Source organism: Schistocerca cancellata, chromosome 3 (assembly GCF_023864275.1).
Source record: "Schistocerca cancellata isolate TAMUIC-IGC-003103 chromosome 3, iqSchCanc2.1, whole genome shotgun sequence".
In the NCBI taxonomy this organism is placed as follows: Eukaryota; Metazoa; Arthropoda; class Insecta; order Orthoptera; family Acrididae; genus Schistocerca; species Schistocerca cancellata.
Window position 1 is genome coordinate 525,477,067 of NC_064628.1, and position 26,587 is coordinate 525,503,653.

Consider the following 26,587-nt stretch of genomic DNA (forward strand, 5'->3'; position numbering starts at 1 on the left):
TGTCTCTTTATTCCTCATTTTGGAACTTTGAGTAAGAAGCAGGCTAATACTGGTAATATACAACAATTTATTTTATACTTACTATCTAGTAAAGAAGAGTATGCCTCTCCCCCCCCCCCCTCCTGCCCCTGTCCCTCAACACTGCAACATAGTGACAATCCGAAACTAATGACTGGGCATATGAAGCCTTGGCTACAATCTCCTTTGTTAATGCACTACACTTTCCCACAAACTACCCAAGCTACCTATATGCTTCCCCTACAGCTTATTTCATGTTTGTAATTCATAACAATGCCCAAGAATGTGCCTAGATATTTAATCTCTGTGGAAGACTGCAGCACACACTACTAATTCTTCTTGCTACATTTTTTCTCCTCCTTACATAGTTTTTCTGGAAGTCATACACATTTCAGGAAATCTGTCATTCATTAGATGAAATATATAAATAAAGTTGTTCCTGATTTTGCCTACAGTTCAATGAACAGTTATACTTGCTTGTACCAGTACTGCTACAAGCAAATACTGTGTGTTCTTCACACTGTCTTATAAACCATTTCTACATGTCAATAAAAAGAGCAGTTGCTACTTTCTGACACTCCCAATAGTGTTTCTGTTCTTAACCAACATCTATGATCACAATGTACCAGGGCTGTATCAGAGCTACTCACATATTACTGATGATTTAAAGTATGCTAGTATCTGTCACCATTGTGGGACGGTGTCACATGGTTTTTGGAAGTATTCTGAACTACTTCTAGGAACTCCTATACAGAATAGAAGAAGTATGCTACAAGAAAAGCTTTCAACACAGGTGTGAAGACTTGGAGTTGATCAGTCAATTTTTGCAGGTCTGCTGGAAGCCTACTGAAAATAAAACACCCTAAATACCTTTCTGTGCAATGCTTGAGAAAGAGTTATCCAAGTGAGTATCGTTTTCCTGTCTAGTGTACACTGAATGAATGTTGGATTACTTCTGAATGAATCAATATTGTTGACACTAAATCCCTTGGTGGAACATATGTTCAATGGTGGCAGAAATTCTGAAACACCTCAACAATGACCTGCATGAAACTTGTGAACTGACAGTGCTGATCAGTATTATCACCCTTTTTTAGGCTAAAATTATTCTTGCCGAGTGCACAGAGCTACCCCAAAATATACCATCACATTAGATAATGGAGTGAAAGCAAGCAAAATAAAAATAATCTTAAAGTTTCAGTATAAGAGACCATGGAGATTACTCTTATAGTGAAGACAGTAGCACTCAGTTTCTGGCATTACAATTTCACTTTTACAATAGTTCCACACCTGGAATTTTATGAATTACAGTTCAGTCTGTCCTCTGAAAACCATGTGCTGATGCTACTGACTGCCATATTATAATGACAAGAACAATTAATTGTTGACAGTGTAATGTAATTAGATACATAATTCATTTGCAAAGAGAAAAATTTTTGTGTCTTTTGTTACATTTTGAGGCAGATCACTGATATATGTCAAGGAAAACTGGACAACAGAGGATACCCTTCTGCTTCCTACTTTCTGGACAGGAGGCAAATCAATGTTGACCTTCTTCCTCACTCTTATAATGTTCCAACTTATGCAGAAGTATTGTATGGTCCACACAATCAAATGACTCTGCTAAGTCAAAGGAAATACCTACTGGCCTCAACCTATTCTGTAGCCTTGCTATTACCTCCCACACAAAAGAACACATAGCATTTCCAGTATATTCTTCATTCCCAAAGCCAAACTCAGAGTCTGAGAGCAAACTGTGAGTGCAGAGATGTGCCGCTGCTATCCTATAAATTGCTTCCTCAAAAAGTTTCAAAAACATCTGCACTAAAGAAATTGAATGGTAACTGTCTATGTTATCACTCCCCCCTTTTACTGATTTGGTTTCAGTAATGAGTCTTTCAAAAAATTAGGAACTGTCACATTACATAGTCCAGAATTAACATTTGGTGCAATCATATTCATGATCATACCTGCTGCTTCATCACATCCACGAGAGTTTTCACTCTCTAATGATTTAACAGTTGATTGAATTTCATCTCTGCTTGTTTCCTGCAACTGCATGTAATACAGTTGTCTTGGAACACCAGCTTTTAAGAGTTCCTCATCAATCTTTTCACAACTCTGGTGTATCAAGTTTCAATCTCTTACACGAAAAGTGTATTCTGTTGAGTACCACATTCTGTCTTCATATTCCTTTCACAATTGATCATGTAGTTTCTAGTAGCCATGATTTATGAGGTATTATCTACAAGAAATAAGGAATGTGTAATATTAAATATGCTTTCACACTGATACTTCACTTGCAGAACTTACTGATCTTTGACACAAAGGAAACAATTTTTAACTGTCACACCTAACAACACTATCACAGGATGTTGCAACTAATGGACTCCAAGGCACCTGACATTTGTGAAGTGATGCTCCAACTGGACTATGTTTTCTTTGTATGTTCTTACTACGTTTCAGTGAATGGGTAAAAATTGCTTACATTTCAAGTATGTTTTGTATATTAAAAATTAAGACACAAACAACAGAAATTATCTTACAATAAAGTATTTACATTTAAATTTCTCTGCAGTCTGCTCTCATCTTTGATACATTGCTCTCCATATCAACCTCTCGCTCTTCACTCTTCTCAGCATGTTTCATCAATCAGAATTGCTGTTCATAAACCAGGCAAAATGTGGAAAGCCATAGATTGCAAAATTCAAATGGATATACATGTGTTATTATAAACGAGATTTGGCACTACTTTAATGGATGAAAATAGCAACTTTGATTTTCTCCATCATCAACTGCAAACAGAGGTCCATCCAGCATTATAATTTTCCACTACTGTCTGACATGTTTCCATTAATGTGATTTCCATCTGCTCCATTGTAGCAGTTCACTAGGCACATGGAAGCACTTAGTACAAAGATCTGACAACGCAACGTGTGTTGCATTCACATGTTTATAGCATGACACTGCCCAGAAGAAAACTACACATTGATGATGATATTGCAAGGTAGCTTCTCGAAGAAACTGAGGGCAAAGGACAGCTTAGTGATGAAAGTGATTGGGAAGAAACTTCTGCTATGAGCAGTTGTACAAGTTCTCGTGAATCAGAATCTACTGATGGAGCGGATAGTGATGAAGAGACATGACCTGTGGCAAATACCTGGAAAGTTTATTGTGTTGGCAACATGGTGTTTAACCAAAATTAGAACTTTATTATTACGAACTCTTATCCACTGACGATCTTACTAGTGAAACTGTGAATGCTACAAATGTGTATGCTCTAAGGAAAAGCTACAAAAAAATCACTCCATCACTCGATGCGGCACTCATGGAAGGACGTTTCATTACAAATTATGAAGGATATTTTTGGTGTAATTTTGAACATTGCCTTGAATTTGAAGGCAGAATTTGTTGAGTATTTTACATAAAGTGCTGCTAGAAGCAGCTCCATTATTTCAAGCACATTTTTCTCATCTTTTTTTTCTTCCATATTTCGGATGCTGCATTTGAAGAATTGAATTCAAGTGCCGCAATCCAAAGAAGCCTACAATGTGTGAATTAGGAGTTTTCTGAGAGTGTATGTGTCTGCATATATATATATATGTGTGTGTGTGTGTGTGTGTGTGTGTGTGTGTGTGTGTGTGTGTGTGTGTGTGTGTGGGGGAGAGGGGGGAGATGGGGAGAGGGGGGAGATGGGGAGAGGGGGGGAGATGGGGAGAGGGGGGGAGATGGGGAGAGGGGGGGAGATGGGGAGAGGGGGGAGATGGGGAGAGGGGGGGAGATGGGGAGAGGGGGGAGATGGGGAGAGGGGGGAGATGGGGAGAGGGGGGAGATGGGGAGAGGGGGGAGATGGGGAGAGGGGGGAGATGGGGAGAGGGGGGGAGATGGGGAGAGGGGGGGAGATGGGGAGAGGGGGGGAGATGGGGAGAGGGGGGGAGATGGGGAGAGGGGGGGAGATGGGGAGAGGGGGGGAGATGGGGAGAGGGGGGAGATGGGGAGAGGGGGGGGAGATGGGGAGAGGGGGGGAGATGGGAGAGGGGGGAGATGGGGAGAGGGGGGGAGATGGGGAGAGGGGGGGAGATGGGGAGAGGGGGGAGATGGGGAGAGGGGGGAGATGGGGAGAGGGGGGAGATGGGGGGTGATGGGGATATGGGGAGAGGGGGGGATATGGGGAGAGGGGGGGTATGGGGAGAGGGGGGGGGGTATGGGGAGAGGGGGGGGTATGGGGAGAGGGGGGGATATGGGGAGAGGGGGGGATATGGGGGAGAGGGGGGGATATGGGGAGAGGGGGGGATATGGGGAGAGGGGGGGATATGGGGAGAGGGGGGGATATGGGAGGAGGGGGGGATATGGGGAGAGGGGGGGATATGGGGAGAGGGGGGGATATGGGGAGAGGGGGGGATATGGGGAGAGGGGGGGATATGGGGAGAGGGGGGGATATGGGGAGAGGGGGGGATATGGGGAGAGGGGGGGATATGGGGAGAGGGGGGGATATGGGGAGAGGGGGGGATATGGGGAGAGGGGGGGATATGGGGAGAGGGGGGGGATATGGGGAGAGGGGGGGATATGGGGAGAGGGGGGGATATGGGGAGAGGGGGGGATATGGGGAGAGGGGGGGATATGGGGAGAGGGGGGGATATGGGGAGAGGGGGGGATATGGGGAGAGGGGGGGATATGGGGAGAGGGGGGGATATGGGGAGAGGGGGGGGATATGGGGAGAGGGGGGGATATGGGGAGAGGGGGGGATATGGGGAGAGGGGGGGATATGGGGAGAGGGGGGGATATGGGGAGAGGGGGGGATATGGGGAGAGGGGGGGATATGGGGAGAGGGGGGATATGGGGAGAGGGGGGGATATGGGGAGAGGGGGGGATGGGGAGAGGGGGGGATATGGGGAGAGGGGGGATATGGGGAGAGGGGGGATATGGGGAGAGGGGGGGATATGGGGAGAGGGGGGGGATATGGGGAGAGGGGGGGATATGGGGAGAGGGGGGGAGATGGGGAGAGGGGGGAGATGGGGAGAGGGGGGAGATGGGGAGAGGGGGGAGATGGGGAGAGGGGGGAGATGGGGAGAGGGGGGAGATGGGAGAGGGGGAGATGGGGAGAGGGGGGAGATGGGGAGAGGGGGGAGATGGGGAGAGGGGGGAGATGGGGAGAGGGGGGAGATGGGGAGAGGGGGGAGATGGGGAGAGGGGGGAGATGGGGGGAGATGGGGAGATGGGGAGAGGGGGGAGATGGGGGAGAGGGGGGGTGATGGGGAGAGGGGGGAGATGGGGAGAGGGGGGAGATGGGGGAGAGGGGGGAGATGGGGAGAGGGGGGTGATGGGGAGAGGGGGGGTGTTGGGGTGAGGGGGGAGATGGGGGAGTGGGGGAGTGGGGTGAGGGGGGAGTGGGGGAGGGGGGTGATGGGGGTGTGGGGGTGTGGGTGTGGGGGTGATGGGGTGAGGGGGGGAGAGGGGGTGTGGGGGAGTGGGGGAGTGGGGGAGTGGGGGAGTGGGGTGTGGGGGAGTGGGGTGAGGGGGTGTTGGGGAGTGGGGGTGATGGGGGTGTGGGGGAGATGGGGAGAGGGGGAGTTGGGGAGAGGGGGAGATGGGGAGTGGGGGTGTGGGGAGATGGGGAGTGGGGGTGATGGGGGAGTGGGGGTGTGGGGTGGGAGTGGGGGTGTTGGGGAGTGGGGGGAGATGGGGGAGTGGGGGGAGTGGGGGAGAGGGGGGAGATGGGGGAGTGGGGGGAGATGGGGTGAGGGGGGGTGATGGGGTGAGGGGGGAGATGGGGAGATGGGGGAGATGGGGGTGGGGGAGATGGGGAGAGGGGGGGATATGGGGAAATTATGGAGGGGAGAGGGGGGAGATGGGGAGAGGGGGGAGATGGGGAGATGGGGAGAGGGGGGGAGATGGGGAGAGGGGGGGATATGGGGAAATTATGGAAAGACTGCTACAGAAAGTCTAATTCGTCCTGATTTATCTTTAGCAACACAAATAGTGGTTCATTTGGTACAGCAATTGATAGCTTGTGTACTTGCTTCAGGCTACCACATCTTTACTGACAGGTTCTGCACAAGCCCTCAACTTGCTCAGAAATGGCATAAAATGAAATTTCATCTAACAGGTACAATTATGCATTCTAGGACGGATTTTCCAAGCAATTTGATGGCAACGAGACTTGCTGAATATGACTTATGTGCCTGTCAAAGTGTGATGAAAATTATGTGGCTTTCATTCCATGACAAGAGGATAGTGACTGTTTTGACTGTATTCCTTGGTCCCCAAACCCAACTGATCACTGATTATAGGAAGAAACAGCCTGTGTTGTTCCTGAAACCCATTTTTATTTTAGTATACATGAAGTTTATGAATTGACAGGGCTAATCAGTACTGTGGTTGCTATGGTTTTACAAAATGATCATAGAAGTGGGGGGAAAATCATTTTTCTGGCTGATTGAAACTGTTGTAGTAAACAATTATAGTCTTTACTCAATAGTCAAAAATGAGTGTGGAAAACAACTGCAGACTCACCTTTCCTACAGAAGAAATCTAATCAGACAGCTCTTTGACCAGGTGAGAAATACAAATTCAAACAAAAGAGGAAGACCCTCCATCATCTGAACTAAGGAAAGAGACTAAATGGGAATAGCATATATTCAACATAGGATGGCAGGGTCTGCAGAATATGCAAGGAGAAAGGAGGAAGAAGATAAACAATTTTCTACTGCAAAACATTGAAGAGGAAGCCTGGTCTTCACCCAGAAGAATGTTTTTAGAAGTACCACACAGAAAAAATTATAAACAACCATAACCAAACACCAATTTAGTTTCAAAAACTACTGTAAAGAAAATAAAGTTTTCCAGTGACCTCATATTACATTTTATTTTTTAAAAACAGTCACACAATAACCTTACATCCTTTGCCATGTAAAATAATTAAGAGTTGGGAAGAATGCACCAAGTACAAGAATTGGATTGGAAGGGTTAAACTCTAGCACTGCCCAAAATCTAACAGACTGTTTCTAGTCAACATACCAAATATAACAAGCAAACAGATAAGCAAGCAGGAAGTGCACTGATGGAAAAGAATTTTCTGAAAACCATGAAAGTATATGTATTGAAGAATGCATGACTACGCTTCATTATTTACAATCTATTGGAACATACATGACAGTATACTGAAGGATTTTCACTTAGCAATTACAGGAGTGAGCATTCACTACTTGCTGATCTCTCTACCCTGGAAATCCCTACAGACCATTTACGAGTGTCACAGGCTCCTCAGCGGTAAGTGTTGAGCTAGTCCATGAGAACACTCACTTGCATTTGACTACGTGCAACATTATTTTCTGCTTATGTTATTTTCAGTGGTTTAACATATTTTGCTGCATCTAAGAATTTCCAGTCCAGTCACATTTTTAATGAGATGAAAAGATGTAAGCAGCAATCACAAATTGGTCCACACCCCAGGAAACAGATTCCTATATCATAGGAAAACAAAGTTTGGTATATCAATATGACAAGTATAAATTCTGGTATTTAATGTATTACCCACATTTACATCTGTACCCTGCAAACCACTGTGAAGTGCATGGCAGAGGGTACGTTGAATTGTACCAGTTATTAGGGTTTCTTCATTTTCCATTCACACGTGGAGTTTGGGAAGAATGATTGTTTAAATACCTCTGTAATTCATTTAATCTTGTCTTCACAGTCCCACAATGGGGCAATAAGTAGGAGGTTGTAGTATATTCCTAGGATAATCATTCAAAACTGGTTCTTGGAACTTGTAAGTGGGCTTTCTTGGGATAGTTTATGTTCAGCTTCAAGAGTCTGCTAGTTCAGTTTCTTCAGTATCTTTGTGACACATTCCCAAGGGTGAATCAAACCTGTGACCATTCATGCTGCCCCTCTGCATACATTCAACACCCCTGATAGTTCTGTCTGGTACACACTTAAGCAATATTCCATGATGTGTTGCATGAGTGATTTGTAGTAATCTCCTTTGTTGACTGATAGCATTTCCCAAGTATTCTACCAACAAACCGAAGTCTACTACCTGCTTTACCCATGATTGACCCTATGTGATCATTCCATTTCATATCCCCAGAAAGAGTTATAACCTATTATTTGTAGGAGTTGGCAAATTCAACCTGTGACTAATCAACATTATAGTCAAACGATACTATTTTTTTTATTTTGTGAAGTGCACAATTTTACATTTCTCAACATTTAACACAAGTTACCAATCTCTGCATCACTTTAACTCTTATCAAGATTTGAATGAATATTTATGCAGCTTCTTTCACACTGGACTTCACTCTAGACAGCTGCACCATCTGTAAAAAGTCTGAGGTCACTATAAATATTGTTCACAAGGTCATTAATACACAATATGAATAGCAAGGGTTCCAACACACTTGCCTAGAGCACACCCAAAATTACTTGTACACGTGACAATGACTCTCCAACCAACATAAAATCTCCATACCAAAGCCTTCTCAATCCAGTACAAATGTTGTTTGATACCTCATCTGAACATACTTTTGACAAGAAGCACAGATGTGGTACTGAGCCAAACACCTTTTTGGAAATCAAGAAATACTGTGTCTACCTGACTGCCTTGGTCCTGGCTTTCAATGTGTCACACAAGAAAAATGCGAGTTGGGTTTTGCATGATCAGTGTTTTCAAAATCCATCCTGATTTGCATGGAGGTCATTCTGTTTGAGATACTTCATTATTTTAGAGCTCAGAGCATGTTCTCAGATTCTACAACAACTGCATGTCAAGGATACTGGACAGTCGTTTTGTGGATCACTTTTACTACCCTTCTTGTAAACACATGTGACCTGTGCCTTCTTTCAAATAATGGGCACCGAGTTTTTTGCTCAAGGGATTTACAATAAATTATAGTTAGAACAGGGGCTAACTCAAACACAAATTCATTACCAAATCTGAAAGGGGTTCCATTTGGCCCTGGAGCTTTGTTCAGTCTTAACAATTTCAGCTGTGTCAACATCACTGACACTAACAATTAATTCACTCATTTAAGTGGCATGTGGGTTAAATTGGGGCAATTGTATTGGGGTTTTCCTTTGTAAAGGAAAATTTGAAAACAGAGTTAAGCATTTCAGCTTTTGCTTTACTAATCTCAATTTTTGTTCCTGTCTCATTCATGAGTGACTGGACACTAACATTGGTGCTTTTTACATATGACTAGAGTTTACTTGGGTTTTGTGAAAGAGCATTTCATAATATTCTGCTATAGTAGTCATTACAAATTACCTCAGTGATCACTGTAATTTAAACTTTTTAACAGATGAACACTATATATAGAACTGGGACACTAACACAAACACTGACCTTTTGCAGCAATGCTCTTGCTGACAAAATTATCCAGGCACAATTCATTACCAGCTTTTAGTTATTCAAATATGCCAGTACTTCCCTACTTGATGTAAGACCTTATGCACAGCTTTATCGATTAGCACTTCAAGATAAAAAGCTTCTGTTCTGTGAAGTATGGCAAGACAGTGCAGTCGATAAGAATATTGCCCATGAAAGCTGGCGGCCAGGTCTTAATATCAATCTGACATGAAGTTCCAATCTGCCCAAGTTCCACATCAGCACACACTATGCTGCAGAATGGATTGCTCTAGCTGCTCAAATAAATGCTTTCAGGAAACTATTTCAGTGCTGAGAACATTAAGAAGTAGCAAGATGACTGCGTATCTGTTCCATTTAACAATTATAAGCAACTATTTTATATTATATTTAGGGTCCTTCAAGAAAATAACTTTATGGATCAATTCAGTACAAGCGTAAAGACAGTTATATGTACTCAGACATTTTACTATTGGTAGAATTGTACCAAATGTCTCAGAGAAAAAGACTGCAGGTTTGGAGGCATACTGTTTTCCAAAGTATACAGAATTCAGAAGCAACCATGCACTCTACAGATGCTAATACAAATTAGATGGAAAACCATCACTAATACTTAAAACTAATTTAAGAGAACCACCAGACTTAAGTAATCAATTATCGAAGCAAAGTTGATTGCAACACCTTATAACACACTCTTTGATCCTCACATCACACAAGACATGTATTTAACAACAACAACAACACAACACTGCTGATTCCTGAGATACCAAACAAACCTTCTGAAATTTTATTTTCAGATTCCTGTAATAAACTGTATTTTGAATGTTGAAACCAGATAAATCCATTACCCTGCATTTTGCTATCATAAACTGACAATTTATAACAACTACAGATCACAACAGGATAAGAGCTACTCTTTTTGACTAATTACAAAACTGTAACACAAACCTGTACTGACAAAGGACTTTTCTATGCAATTCAATTAATTTGTCGGAGGACATTATTCCACTATGCTGTGTTTAAAATATTTTATTTGCACTAATAGTTTCAGGCACTGTAGTGCAAATAAAATATTTTAAACATAGGCAACCAGAAGAAAATGAACCCAATTAAATGATGCTTTCAAAAGTAAAGTTTATCCAAGTGTAATGTTGAAGGAAAAAAAAATGTTTTATACATTCAAGTGGATCCCAATCACAACACTGAATTAATATTAATAAAATATTAATTTCTCCTGAACTTAATAAATATGGCAGTCTCACAAAGTCAAAAACCAGTTTTGGAATCAGTATGACAATTCCTTTAAAATGGGACACTTCACAAATTATTCAATGTCTTTCTAAAGTTTGTAAAAATTACATTTATTTTATTTTGACAATGTTGCAGAACAATTCATGGAAGGAATAACTAACTAACACTTATTGCTGCTGTCACATTTGTATACATTCCAACTGACTTAACATCCAAGTGACAAACTCTCTTGTGTTCAAATGGCTCTGAGCACTATGGGACTTAACATCTATGGTCATCAGCCCCCTAGAACTTAGAACTACTTAAACCTAACTAACCTAAGGACATCACACAACACCCAGTCATCACGAGGCAGAGAAAATCCCTGACCCCGCCGGGAATCGAACCCGGGAACCCGGGCGCGGGAAGCGAGAACGCTACCGCACGACCACGAGCTGCGGACAAACTCTCTTGTGTGAAACGGACTGTAAATTGAAGAACTGCTTGACACTAGGCAGCTTACATCTTCTAAAAAGTAGATATTTTTACTTTGTTTTTGTGACCTTATGTCTCCTAAACTGGGGAGGAGAGAAATGTCTGTTAAAAATCTTCACTGTATGGCACTATCAGAAATTAATGTTGGGGTAGGTCATGTGACCAGCAACAAGTGTGTTTCTGGGATTTCCTACCAAAGTTACAGAGGCAACAGTGAAAAAGACATGGCTGATGGTTTTTATTATTATAAGAGAATCGTGAATTTTGTGAACTGCATTTACTAATAAACCACATACTCTATTCAACTTATTTATTGATAAGTGGAACATAGGCCCTTTGGCATAAGTGATCTCCTGGACCAATCTCCTGAAATGGATTGCAGCCAGCTCAATTCACTGTGTTATTGATGTAATCTGTTTCATGGACTTGTGGCATCATTTCATTTATGTTTCATTTATGTGGACTCAGAGTTTAATCGTTTATAGACATCAAGTGATAGGAAACATCACAAAGTGCAGATGGATGATAAAGATGTTAAGTGCAGATGGATGATAAAGATGTTAAGATATGTATAACATCATAGACATATAGCGAGAGTGTCTGTGGCAGGAACACGGCTGATATTACAAGCCAGTGACATGAGCTTTCACAGCGGGCCAAATATGTGGACATCCAGAGTCTATCTCTGCCACTAGCTGTTATCTAACTTATCTCTATAATTGGATTCTACAACACTGCAACTGTTACTGTGTGTACAGTGCTACAAATTATGAACTTGTAGTTTCGACCACCATTAGCCTGTATGGAACTTTTATTACGAAATATGTATTATTCGGCCAAAAAAGAGAGGCCCCAGGGGTGGGATCGATTTTCTGAAACCCTCTATACAATTATGTGGGTTGGGGTTCTAGGTATCAAACAATGCTGCCATTCATCTTGGTGTGCCCTCATTCGCAGATAATAATAATAATAATAATAATAAAATCAGAAGTTTTCATCCATTTTTAGAACCTTAAAAAAGGTAACAACACACAGAGCAGTGTTGAAGTGTTGTGGTTAAAATGTTTCTGACATACAGAAGGTTGTGGGTTGAAACACCATTATCTGCTTCAAAATTTATTTTCAAGTCTTTAGCAAAATGACTCTATTATTTTTATTCAATTAACTGGTTTAAATGTAATTATTTAAATGTCTAATAATTTGTCACATCATTTTAATCCTCATATTAACTATTTCATTTGCTCTTATTTTATCTTCCAATCATTCTTTTTACACTTGGAATCTTTGTGCATGTGACTTTACTTATTTGTATGTATTAATTTTGATTTAATTTCCTCCATTTTACCATTTTATATTTTCATCCATGTCATTGCTTTCACTGTATCTACTTTGCTCAAATTTAGTTTTATTTATAACCCCTTCTTTTGTTTAAATCTTCATTTGCATTATTTTGTCCAGAGTGCAACAAGAATTTATGTTTTAATTTATATGATGATTCAATGTTTGTCTGATGATTATCATCCCAAAAAAAATGTACATCTTTTAATAAGAAACACATTTAGGAACCATTGCATAACCAATACAAATACATTATTTCATCTTTTGTTATGATGGATAATTAAAAATAATTAAAATCAGATGCACAAAGATAACAATTCTCCTGTTTTCAAGACAGCAAATGAAATACTTTATATGATGATTAAAATGATGTGACAAAGGACTCAGAAATTTTAAAAAAATATTTTTAAACCAATTAACTGAATAAAAATGACGATTGAAGTCATTTTAATAAAGATTTGAAAATAAAAAAATAAAAAATTGAGCACCTAACAAGATTCGCACTCACACATTTCTGTACATTGTATCTTAACCACTACGCCACAATGGCACTCCGTCTACAATTATCATTCTCATGGCTCTAGAATATAACATGAAATTAAGAATTTTTTTTTCCATTGATTACTCACAAACAAGGGCCCACCAGTGTAAATGGCTGCAAAGTGTGTTACCTGTGACCTTAATCTACATCACTGCACAGATGGTTTCAAAAAATTGACCCCATCCCTGGGGACCTCTCCTTACAAGCCACACATGGGCTTCATCCTACTGCTTTGGAAAAAACTCGTGATAATTTTTGTTTGTAGCTTAGATTAATATTCCATGAAGAACTTTTAGTGTTTAGTACATGGACACACAGACAGTTTTCTCTATAGTCACAGAAGTTATTTATGTTCAAACAGAGGGTTACAAAAGAATTAATAAGAGACTTATTTCACACCAAGTTTTCTGTCTGTATGTTCAGGCTAATCTCTGGAACTACTGCAGGGATCTTAATATGGTTTTGACTAATAGATGGTCTGATTCATGAGGAAAGTTTGTGTACATAATTTACAAGTATTTAATGGAAATAGGCTGAACTATGATGAACTGAAGGTCCGTGCCACTGTGAAAATTGTGTCATTACCACCTAATAGTAGAACTGCAGCAACTCTAGAGAGTAGCAGAACTTCACTAAAATCCGTGCTGGGCCTGCTGCTCTAGCGGTAAAGTGCATCACTGGAAACAAAGTTTTAGGGACTCAAGTGCCCTGGTGGACGACTTACTTTTCACTCTGCCTTCTAACCTAACACTTACCTCTCAATGATGAGGATATTGGCCAGAATATAAACGTCACTTAGATTCACCATTAAGCTGAAGGTCCTCCTTTCCTAAGTGCAAAATTTGTTTAGACATGAAAGTTACCAAAGTGGTATCTGCTATAACGTCAAGTTGAACACACATTTCAAAACGACACAACACATATAAGTCACTGAGCAAGTTGACAAAGCAAGATGTGTGAACACGGTAACATTCGAATGAGCACCGAGTCCAAGCCTAGCGGCCGCTGGCTGGTTGGCCGCTTAGGTGGCGCAGCTGCTGCATGGTTGGCAGATGCACGTAATTGCTCAGTGGCACTTTGAATGATCGGCGAGACATGACACTTTTCCCCCTTTGAAATTTTGGCACTGGTCTTGATGGTGGTGGCCTGTAGATTGCTAACGTCCATAGGCGTTGTTTGACTGGCCGTAAAGTCTCGAGGAGGAGGCTTCCCGTACGGACGGAAGTGTCCCCGATGATAACGGGTCGAGATGACAGGAGACGTAGGGGTCGAATCTGCTAGGGCCCCGTGCACCAATCCGCCTACTGCGGCAAGTCCAGTTGATATAACAGGAGACATGGGCAATGTGTCGGCGTCCATAGGAGAAGGAGGCGAGTAGATTGGCTCTGACAGATGATGGTCATCCGGTTCCTGCATGGGCACGTCTCCTGGTGGCGACCGTTCTTGTACCGGCACTGAGATGACGGTGAGAGGGCTGCATTGTGAGTAATGAGAGATGAAAAGATCCCGAGCATCAGGTAGAGCCGAAGGTGGTGTAGCGGCATTCGGAACAGGTGTTGCCGGCACACGAGGCCAAAGCTGGTCCGAATGACGCACTGCAATACCCGTGTCCGTCTGGATTTCATACAGGCGTCGGCCAAGGTGTCATAAGATGCGGCCAGGACTCCATTTTGGCCACCTGCCATATCCCCATACCCAGGGAAGGTCATCGGTGGTGAACTGGCCAAGTGAAGGCGCCCGCGGCCGTGAGGTGGAATGCCGCAGAAGATGAAGTAGCGTGCGGGGCTGTCGGCCATGTAAGAGCTAAGCCGGGCTGTGGTCGCCCATGGGGGTGAAACGGTAAGAAGTCAGAAACTGGAGAAGTGCATCATCTGCAGCAGAAGAAGTCAGGAGTTTCCGCATCTGAGCCTTAAATGTGTGGACCAGTTGTTCAGCCTCACCGTTTGATTGTGGATGGAATGGAGGGACCATGACATGCATGACACCGTGACGAGCACAAAAATCCACAAATTTGGAAGAGGCAAATTGCGGACCATTATCAGTAACAAGAGTAGAGGGAAGGCCTTCCAAAGAAAAAATGCGGGTGAGAGCACTTGTGGTTGCCACGGTGGAAGGCGACGTGCAACGGACAATGAAAGGAAAGTTAGAGTAGGCGTCAATGACGAGGAGCCAATAAGTACCTAAAAAAGGTCCCATGAAGTCAGCATGAATGCAGTCCCAGGGTGTCTGAGGCAAAGGCCACGGTGACAAAGATGACTTTGCGGCAGCGGCCTGTGACGCACAAGGGCCGCAGGCAGCGACCATGTGTGCTATTTCAGAGTCGATGCCAGGCCAGTACATATGACGGCAAGCCAGAGATTTTGTGCGAGAGACACCCTAGTGCCCTTGGTGAAGGAGGCGCAAGACCGAAGCACGCAAAGACGCAGGTACCACCACATGTGGTGAAGCATTGTCGGTGGAAAGGAGGATAACACCATCCCTAGCCATGAGTTGGTAGCGCAAAGCGTAGTAGTTCCACAACGGGTCAGAAGTCTTAGCGGATGGACGATCTGGCCAATCCTTCTGAATACAGCATAAAACCCGGGAGAGGGTAGGATCAGAACCCGCAGCAGCCGCCAGCTGGTCCCCGGTGATGGGGAATCCGTCCACAACCCGCTGATCGGCAACATCCAGGTGGAAACACAAAAGTTCGTCCCTATCGAATGACAGATCAGCACCCATGGAAAGGCGAGAGAGTGCATCAGCATTCGCATGTTGAGCCGTCAGCCAGAAATGAATCTCATTATTGAAACGAGACAAGTAAAGAGCCCAACGTTGGAGGCGGTGTCCAGCCTTGTCGGGAAATGACGATGATGGATGAAACAAGAAAACAAGTGGTTTGTGATCCGTAACAAGATGAAATTTGGATTCATAGAGAAAAACACCAAACTTACGAAGAGCATAAATAATGGCCAAAGCTTCTTTTTCAATTTGAGAATACTTTTGTTGGGCATCCGTGAGTGTTTTGGAGGCATAAGCAATGGGTTGTTCAGAGCCATCAGAAAAACGGTGTGCAAGGACTGCACCAACCCCGTATTGAGAGGCGTCCGTGGCAAGAACAAGATGTTGGCCTGGTCGATAAGTAGCCAGGCACGGGGCCTGTTTCAGCATAGTCTTCAATTTCTGGAAAGCCGCATCGCATGACGCGGACCAGTGAAAAGGCACATTTTTATGCAACAGGTGATGCAACGGCTGAGCCACTGACGCACCAGACGGTAAAAACTTGTGATAGTACGCATTTTCCCCAAGAAGGCCTGCAGTTCCTTAACAGATGTAGGGCGAGGAAGGGCATCGACCGCAGCAACAGTTTGCTGAAGCTGACGAATACCATCCCAAGAGAGTTGAAACCCCAAGTACATGATAGATGCCTGAAAAAATTTTGATTTCTGAAGATTACACTTAAGACCGGCAGTCTGTAAGATATGAAAAAGTGTGCGGTGATTTTGAAGACGTTCGTCTGTGGTGGAGCCAGTGACAACAATGTCGTCCTGGTAATTTATACACCAAGGGACAGTGAGCAATAATTGTTCCAAGAATCGTTGAAAGAGAGCAGTGGCGCTGGCAACCCCGAATGGCAATTGTTGGTATTGATAGAGGCTGAAAGGCGTGTTAAGGACCAGAAACTGCCAGGAAGCAGTGTCAAGACGAAGTTTATGATAAGCTTCTGACAGGTCAAGTTTAGAAAAATACTGGCCTCCAACAAGTTTAGTGAACAATTCTTCAGGTCGGGGCATAGGGTAAGTGTCAATAAGGCATTGCGCATTTAGAGTGGCTTTAAAATTGCCACAGAGACGAATATCACCATTGGGCTTAGCAACGACAACGACAGGAGAGGACCACTCACTGGAAGTGACAGGAAGCAAGACCCCTGAAGCAGTAGGACGATCCAGCTCCCGTTTTACCCGATCACGTAGGGCCACAGGAATGGGCCGAGCCCGAAAAAACTTAGGCCGAGCAGTGGGTTTGAGCATATGAGCTTCAAAGTCGTTTGCACGGCCTAACCCAGGAGAAAAAAGGGACGAAAATGTCATCAACAAGGAATCCAATTGAGCATAAGGAACAGCATCAGAGACGATATTGACAGAGTCATCTATGGAGAACCCAAAAACGCGAAAAGCATCAAAACCAAAAAGATTCTCTGCATTACTCTGGTCGACCACAAATATGGGAACAGTGCGAACGACGGATTTGTAAGATACTTCAGCATTAAATTGTCCCAAGAGAGAAATCTTCTGTTTATTGTACGTCCGTAATTGCCGAGTGACAGGTGATAGGAGTGGTGAACCCACCTGAAGATATGTCTGAGAATTAATGATAGTGGCAGCAGAACCAGTATCCACCTGCATGCGAACATCTCGACCAAGTATTTGGACAGTGAGGAATAACTTCCCTGAAAGGGAAGAAGTAAAATTGACAGACAACACAGAATCAGAATCAGCGTCATGTTCATGATCATCATGTATGCAGTCGGATTTGCAAACGGATGACACATGACCCTTCTTTTTGAAATTGTGAAACACAGCCCAACGTTGGGAACAATACTCGCGTGAATGTTTCCTAAAACACCGTGGACATGAAGGAAGTTGCCGGGGGTTTTGCTGCAGTTTCTTAGAGGGTTGTTTATGGTTAGGCCGAGGCTGCGTGTGGGAGCGTACTGCGGCCACGTCGTCCAGCAGGGACGCACCGCACGCGTCGTCAATGGCGCACAGAGGTTGTATTTCCCTGACGTCACCCCATGCCTCTATTTGCGCCCCAGCGGCGTGAGAAATTTCAAAAGACAGCGCGATGGATAGGTCTTCATCTAGAGTCAGATTCGCCAACTGAAGGGCACATTGCAGAACTTCTTTGTCAGGCGCCGACCGGATAATAGCATCCCGTACCATGGAATCAGCATAGGTTTCTTTGTGAACGTCAGTAACAAATTGACACTTTCGACTGAGGCCGTGAAGTTCAGCAGCCCAAGCACGATAGGAGGATTGATGTGGTTGTTTTTGACAACGATAAAAGGCAACACAAGAGGCTACCACATGCGTTTGCTTTTGAAAATAGACAGACAGAAGTGAGCACATTTCAGCAAAGGACAAAGACGCAGGATCTTTCAAAGGAGCCAACTGCGACAACAACCGATACATTTGAGGTGAAATCTAGGAAAGGAACAGAGACTTACATGTTTGTTCATCCGTGACCTGAAATGCCAAGAAGTGCTGTCGAAGACGTTTTTCATAATCAGACCAGTCTTCCGCAGTCATGTCGTAAGGAGGAAAAGGAGGTATAGGCAATGACGAGAAACGCCCCGGACGTGATGCCGCGACGAAATCGCGAATCGCCGATGTTAGAGGCGTTTGCTGTTCAATGAGACCTTGTAACAGTTGCTCAACAGTAGCCATGGAAACCTGTGGGTCACGATGAAAAGGAAAAATCCACTACCTCGTCGCAAATTGCTAGAACGTCAAGTTGAACACATATATTTCAAAACGACACAACACATATAAGTCACTGAGCAAGTTGACAAAGCAGGACATGTGAATACGGCAACATTTGAATGAGCACTGAGTCCAAGTCTAGCGGCCGCTGGCTGGCTGGCCGCTTAGGTGGCATGGCTGGCAGACAGCGCCGCATATAGAGGACGCGCGTAATTGCGCGGCGGCGCTTTGAATGATTGGCGAGTCACAACAGTATCCAATTGAAATACTTGCTCCACGCCACTGAGCATCACAAGATTATTATTAATATGATCTATACATCTACATATATATTCTCCTTCCTTACATATTATAAACTGAAGTCTCTCACTGTCTTTTTCTATCTGTATGTGATGACTGAGATTGGTAACTACTGCAGATATTTTGATACTGACACCAGACTGGCACTGGAATTGCCGAGTTCTAAGAAGGTACGTATGTTATCTGTTCCATATTTAATTTGCATTTGGAGTGACAGCTAGTGGTGACAATGGGAGCTGCGACCTACTATGCCAGCTGCAGTGGTGATTTCCAGTTACTGGGCAGCTCCGAAAGTCAGTATAGGATAAAAAGCAGGCCAGCAATCACCCTACAAACAAACGGCCACAACTGCATGGAGGTTTTGATGCCCAGTTTGCATCGTTAAGCGGGTTGCAGGTGTAAGTTGTATGAAAATGTTGATATTCAGTCACCTAATATAGTTTTCTGCATTTTAATCAAAACTTTATCCATTGGGCCATTAACAAAATTACTGCTATGCCAGAGAAGTCATCTGACCATAAATACTTAGTGCTACTCGTGCGAAGCCAGGGCGATTGCTAGTTCAACATATGTAAAATATTAACATATATTATCACATTGTTAATAAAGAAGCTGACATTTACAAGAGAAGAGTTTTCAGACTGAGCAAGCAAACATTTCAGATGTCACCTGACAATGTTTCCTTTATAAATTGAATACTAAATAAATTAACAACATATAGAGCACACAAACTGTCTTCAAAAGTAATCTACCCATAATTTTTGTCCACAAATTTTTAATTATAGAAAACCTACCTGAGTATCATATTTCAGAGCTGTTGGTCCAAGATGAATCCCATCAGTAGTTTCATCGGGACTTCCTTGTGCGACAAGTTTTGTACTGGACCAAAGCAGGGCTCTGCTGTGTAATAGAATCTGAAAGAAGTCAATCATTTAGTTAGTCCTCACCTTTATAAAAAGACTAATCTCCCAGATGTACATTCAGTACCAAATTATGGATTGACAGTTCAACTTTCCATTCCCTGCACATAGCGTAAGACAGAGGTAATTTTTTTATCTACAAAAGTGTTGTTGAAATACTAGCAAAACAGATTTAAAAAAATAAAATAAAATAAAATATGCACATTGACATAATATTTAAAAATATGGGATAGAAAGCCAACAGGGGGAAAAGATAAGGACGCATTGAGATTTGAATAAAGCAATTAGATTAAATGATAGGTTTACATGAAAAGCAATTAGATGCAGATAAAAGGAAAGGAAAAAAGAATTACTAAGAAATGAGAATACTGGAAAACAGATTTGCTATAATCAGTGAGAATACAATCATGATTTATTTTGTTAAAGAACTTGACTGACAAGATTTACAGTACTATGCAGGGAAGAAACTGAACAAAATGACAATTTAGTTTCAACCTTCACAGTTACTAATATGAAAAAGGTAATTGGCAAACAGCAATATATTTGTTTGTGTCTTTTTACTTAAAATTTCAAAGTAATGGACCAGTACAACGCTAAATAATGATATTTTATCTAGTGACATAAAGATCTTTATCCAACGCACTACATTAAGAAGTATCAGAACTTGCTATTCTAGCTCAAACTGTATTCATATGATAATCCTCCTCTTCCTTGTCCTCACCACCACCCATCTTTGTCATTTGACATTACTACTTCCTGTTGACCACTCTAGACCTTTCCACACATTTTGGTCTTCACATATATATAATCATGCTGCTACTGGATATTTTTTAATGTAATCTACCCACATTCCATTGGGTAGTAACATCAATTTTTCTTTTAGTCTTAGATTTCAGGACAAATCTTCCTTCATCCATCTACACTACATTTATCTGACTACACATATTGTAAGCATTCATTTTACTTTCATTACAGTCAGAATTATGCCTTTCACACCATTCTGTTTCCTGTACCATCTGCTTAATCCCCTGCCTCTCCATGCAGTATTGCAACCATTGTCTTCAGGTGCCTCAAACAATGATGTTTAGTGAACTCACTCTTTGAACTCAAACCAGACTGCAGGACACTGTTGGCATCATGTCTCTGGCTCTTAATGCCATATGATAAAATTAGTTTTAAACAATGGAAAGTATAGTTTCAGCTCTCTGATACTGCAGACGTGTGTGCAAGTTGCACTTGCATGGGTGTATGTGTGTGTCTACTGCTGACAAAGGCCTTAATGGCCGAAAGCTATGATAGTGTGAATCTTTTTATTGTGCCTATCGCGTCTCAGCATCTCTGCTATATGGCGAGTAGCAACGATCTTTCTCTTGTATTGTAAAATTAGTTTTAATGTTCACATGCCATTATTCACAAAATCTTACAAAAAGGGACGACTTATGGAAGGCTTGTAATAAGACATTCAGTTTATTAAGATCTTATAAGACATCTCAACAGCCAGAGCAGAAAACACTGAAAAGATGTTACTTTCATTGGATAACAGCACATGTGCAGGAATAGTGACATGCATCAAATGGCCTAGTACACCTGGGAGTTGAACTCTGCTACAAATATGTGAGCAATGTCAATAATAACAGGCAATTGGTTTGAAACCGACCAGTAAGATATATATGACCACTGTTTGGGCCATCTGAAGCTGATAATCATCCCAGTAGTCAAAATAAATATGCCAATAACTTGAATGAGATTTTCACTCTGCAGCGGAGTGTGCGCTGATATGAAACTTCCTGGCAGATTAAAACTGTGTGCCAGACCGAGACTCGAACTCCAGACCTTGGCCTTTCGTGGGAAAGTGCTCTACCAACTGAGCTACCCAAGCATGACTCATGCCCCATCCTCACAGCTTTGCTTCTGCCTGTACTTCGCCTCGGTCTGGCACACAGTTTTAATTTGCCAGGAAGTTTCATATCAGCGCACACTCCGCTGCAGAGTGAAAATCTCATTCTGGAAACATTGGATAGTCCTTATTCAGATGGTTTTTGTTCTAAACACTTTAATTTGTGATACAAAATAAATAAATTGACAGAGTCTCTGCATACCACAGTTCACAGCAAACATTCTGCTAACAGCTACATATAAAACCTAAATTAACAAATGTGGACATCATATTGAATACCAAGTTACAGATGATTACCTGAGAAGCGGCCTTGTTATAGAGTTCAATTTGTTCATTTGTTATCATGGATCTATGTGGCTGAAGTTTCTCAGCATTTACAGGTGCCTGGAGAACCCACAGAACTTGAGTCTTTGTCTTATCCGAGAGTGTGTTTATTGCCTGTAAATATAGAACAAAAAATGTAAAAATGGAAAATCCAGGACACAATGTCACAATATTATGAAAAAAGATACTTGCTATTCACTAGCTGAGTCACAGATAGGCACAACAAAAAAGACTGTCAAAAATGAGCTTTCGCCAACAAGGCTATACGGTGAGTAGCAACCACAATTCTCTTGGGTTTCCAGGTGATTAAGTGGTTTAAAATCCACAGCTTTTGAGCAAAAACTCCTGGACCACTGCCAAGTGGCAACTCATGTTGTTATTGCTGCCATCCTTACATAGCTGTATTACTGTCTGTGATGTTACTGGTACCCAGTCTGGTGGCTTATAAGGTAATGTTTTGGATGCAAGGCCACCGTGCCAAATTCCACATTCCAATGGCAGCATCTCACGCTGTGTTTAACTGCTGACAGCTGTCTTTACTGAGGGTGTTTTCATAAATATATCTTTCCATCACTTCTTTTATGATACTATCCCAGAAACTTTTTGCCTTTTAATAATGCAGTTTGGTTTCCACTTTCAAGAGCATTCTCTGCCATTGGTGATTTCTCAGGATACCATTAGGGGAATCACCTTTCTTTTTATATGTGGCACAGTTCAGTAGCATGCACACACTGTCTAACATAAAACTGTCCACACCCACACCATATTCTGTATATTCCTGTCATCCTAAGGCCTACATCATATTTGACCGTCCTCACAAGCTGTCAAATTTTTGCTGGGGCCCGAAGACTGGATTGATTTTATGCTTCTTTAGGAGGTGGCTAAGGAGACAAAAAACTTCTGAAAACATCTTCAATAAAGATAGTGCTCTACAGTTAAGCACAGCTTGGGACCCAACCATGGGAAGGTTAAGGTGGGTGCAGCAATCTTGCAATCAAAATATTACCTTATATGGCACTGGATTGGGCCACAGTGATGACACATGCGGTAGCACCACTGCGTAAGGACAACAGCAGCAACCACATGACAGTCACCACTTGAAAATGGGCAAGAAGTTTGCAGTTGAAAGCTCTTGGATTTTAACCAAGTTGATGTGGCTGGAAGCTCAAGAGAATTTTATCTATATACATATATATTTGCAAGATATACAAAAACTATTTACCCTGAAAAAGGAAACCAAAACATTTAATATTTTCTCAAGCTTCCAGCTGTGGCAAGTGGAATGAACAATTGACCGAGTGCTCTTTGGCCTTTGTCATGTGGTGACCGACTGCTGAACTGCAGAGAGGCAAAAAATCAAGCTTTTTTCTCTTCTCCTCATTAGTATCCTGCTTGCACAAGTCTTCTGAAATTACTTGTGGTATCTGTTGGTTGTTGTAGCCATTCCCATGGAATGGCTGGTTCAGTTCAGCCATTCCATGAAAGACATTTTGTAAGGTGTTCAGTTCCTGTGTGAATGCATCACAGAAGTTCCTCTATCAACCAAGATCCTTAATACACTGTGGCTGTGACACCCATTCGTTTTTCAGTAGACGAGGATGTGAAGAAAGACTATGGCACTATCTTTTTTTAATCTCCACAGTCATCCTGATGTGGTAACAGATGCTACTGAAGTTATAACTATCACCAACGAAGATGAAAGCAAGTAGCTTCCTGTTGTTAGACGAAGTACCAACAGCCCCCACCCCCCCCCCACCCCCTCTCCCAATAATCATGGAGTAATGCCACAAGGTATTAACTGCACAACAATGACTGAAGTCTCTGCAAAATGCTCTATTATGAGGTGCTATCCAAAATTTTCGGGACTGGTGCTGCCATCTGTTGAAAACCTTACCTTTGGACTAATAGTCACCATCACCCTCGAAGTAGTTCTCATCCGCACACACACACCGCTTCTGCTACTGGTCAAATGTTTTCTGGAAGTCCTGTTCTTTAAGGGTGTTTATCACCACCAGCGATGCTTCTTGAATCCTCTCTAGAGTGTCGAATCAAAGGCCTTTCAACTTGAGTTTCAGTTTTGGGAATAGTGCGAAGTCGCAAGGTGCCAAATCTGGCGAGTACCATGGGTGGGGTACAAACGCCACGTTGTTTTTTGAAGGGGGGGGAGGGGGTGGGGAATGGTTCTGGTGAGCAAGGACGTGTGACAGGGTGCGTTGTCATGATGCAGCAGCCAGTTCCCTTGACACCAAAGTTTGGGCCGTTGTTCCCGTATGTTTTCACATAGCCGTCGCAAAATGTCACAGTAGTACGCGGAATTCACTGTTTGGTTGGGTGGAATGAATTCTTTGTGCACAATTCCCTTGGTATCAAAGAAAATGATGATCATGCTCTTATCTTTGCTCTTCACCTGTTTCGCTTTTTTGGGTCTTCGAGAGCTTGGGCTCTTCCAATTGGACGATTGTTGCTTTGTCTCTGGGTCATAACCATAAATCCAGATTTCATCACTGGTGATGCCCGTGACAAGAAGGTTAAATCATCAGATGCGGTCTGACGAAGGTCCGTGCACACTTCAACATGCTGTCCCTTCTGATCGGCAGTCAAGATCCTTGGCATAAATTTTTCTGCATCACGATGCATGCCCAATTCATCAATCATCATTCGTTGACATGTCCCATAACCAATACCCACTTCATCCGCAAGGTCTTGAATGGTTCGATGGCGATCCGCACGAACCAATTGTTGAAGTTTGGCAACAATGTCTGGCATTCTGCGGCTTATAGGCATTCCAGTGTGATCATCATCTTCGACGTCTGTACGACTGGCCCTGAACCGAACATGCCACTCAAACACACACATACTGCTCATGCTCTGTCCCCCAAGCACTTGTTGAATCATTGCAAGGGTCTCCGTAGCATTTTTCTCGAGATTCGCACAGAATTTGATACACACGAGCTGTTCTGTTCGCCGATCCATGGTAAAATCGCCACACACAAAACAGAGTATTACTGAAATCACTGTGGACACCCAACACGTCCTCCCAGCTGAATGGCACTCCGCACACTGACTCATCAGATATGCAGCTCTTGCCACCTAGCGGTGCAAATATCTACTACCCCTACTTTCCAGATGGCAGCACCATTCCCAAAAATTTTGGATTCCACCTCATATTTCTAATAACGGAAAATCCAGGATGGAATGTAACAATATTATGAAAAGGAAACACAAACACACACACACACACACACACACACACACACACACACAGTCTAAGGCAACTACAGCAACACTGCGAGCAGCAGCACCAGTACATGATGGGAGTGGCGGCTGCATGGGGGTAAGGAGGAGGGTAGGGGTGGTGGACAGTGCAATCCTGCTAGGGAGCATGCAGGGATGAGATGGAGAGGGTAGGGCAGCTATGTGCAGTCGGGGGGTTGGACGGAGGGGAGAGGTGGGGAGAGAGGGTAGCAGAAAGAGATAAGTAAAAAGACTGAGTGCGATGGTGGAATAAGGGCTGTATAGTGCTGGAATGGCAACCGGGAGGCTGGATGGGTTTAGACAATGACTAACGAAGGTTGAGGCCAGGAGGGTTACAGGAACGTAGGATATATTGAAGGGAATGTTCTCACCTGCAAAATTCAGAAAAGCTGGTTTTAGTGGGAAGGATCCATATGGCACAGGCTGTGAAGCAATCACAGAAATGAAGAATGTTACGTTTGGTAGTGTGTTCAGCAACAGAGTGGTCCACTTGTTTCTTGGCCACAGTTTGTCAGTGACCACTCATGTGAACAGACAGCTTGTTGGTTGTCATGCCTACGTAGAATGCGGCACAGTGGTTGCAGCTTAGCTTATAGCTCACGTGTCTGGTTACACAGGTAGCCCTGCCTTTGATGGGATTGGTGATGTTTGTGATCGGACTGGAGTAGGTGTTGGTGTTGGTGGTGGTTGTGGTGGTGGGAGCATGTGTGTGACTGGTCTTACATCTTGGTCTATTACAGGGGTATATGCCATGAGGTAAGGGGTATGGAGCAGGGGTTGTGTAGGGATGGATGAGTATATTGTGTAGGTTCGATGGACAGTGGAATACCACTGTTGAAGGGGTGGGAAGGATAGTGGGCAGGACAATTCTCATTTCACGGCACGACGAGAGGTAGTCGAAACCCTGGTGAAGAAAGTAATTCAGTTGCTCCAGTCCTGGGTTGTACTGAGGTATGAGGGGAATGCTCCTTCGTGGCCGGATGGTGGGACCTTGAGAGGTGGTGGGAGACTGGAAAGATAAGGCAGGGGAGATTAGTTTCTGTACAAGGTTGGGAGGATAATCATGGTCTGTGAAGGCCTCAGCAAGACCCTCGGTATATTTGAGAGGGGCCGCTCATCACTGCAGATGCGACGAGCATGGATTACTAGGCTGTGTGGAAGGGACTTCTTGGTATGGAAAGCACTGTAAGGTGGCTTGCAGAGTATAAATGTAGATATCGATCATAGGTCATGATGCAATTGTAGCAGCAAAAAGCACAAGATTTAAAAAAGTAAGCAGGAAAGTCTGTGCATACTGTAAAATGGATATGGAATACGTTATCTCATTTCTTTGACAACAGTTAGAAACATTTGATTCAGGAAGGGAATATAATGAATTATGCCTCAAGTTCAAACAAACAGTTGACAATAATTAAAGAAGGTAGTGATCTCCCTTGGTCT

General features: G+C 43.0%; 1 protein-coding gene across 1 annotated transcript in view; it reads right to left on the reverse strand.

Annotated features, from left to right (window-relative positions):
* LOC126175350 (N-acetylneuraminate 9-O-acetyltransferase) overlaps positions 1-26,587 on the reverse strand; it is a 269,896-nt gene that overhangs the window by 145,103 nt on the left and 98,206 nt on the right. Inside the window, exons 5-6 of the mRNA XM_049922083.1 lie at positions 21,866-22,006; positions 19,546-19,665 (exon numbers count right to left, since the gene is read on the reverse strand). Coding sequence (XP_049778040.1) covers positions 19,546-19,665; positions 21,866-22,006 — 261 coding nt within the window. The remainder of the gene's footprint in view (positions 1-19,545; positions 19,666-21,865; positions 22,007-26,587) is intronic.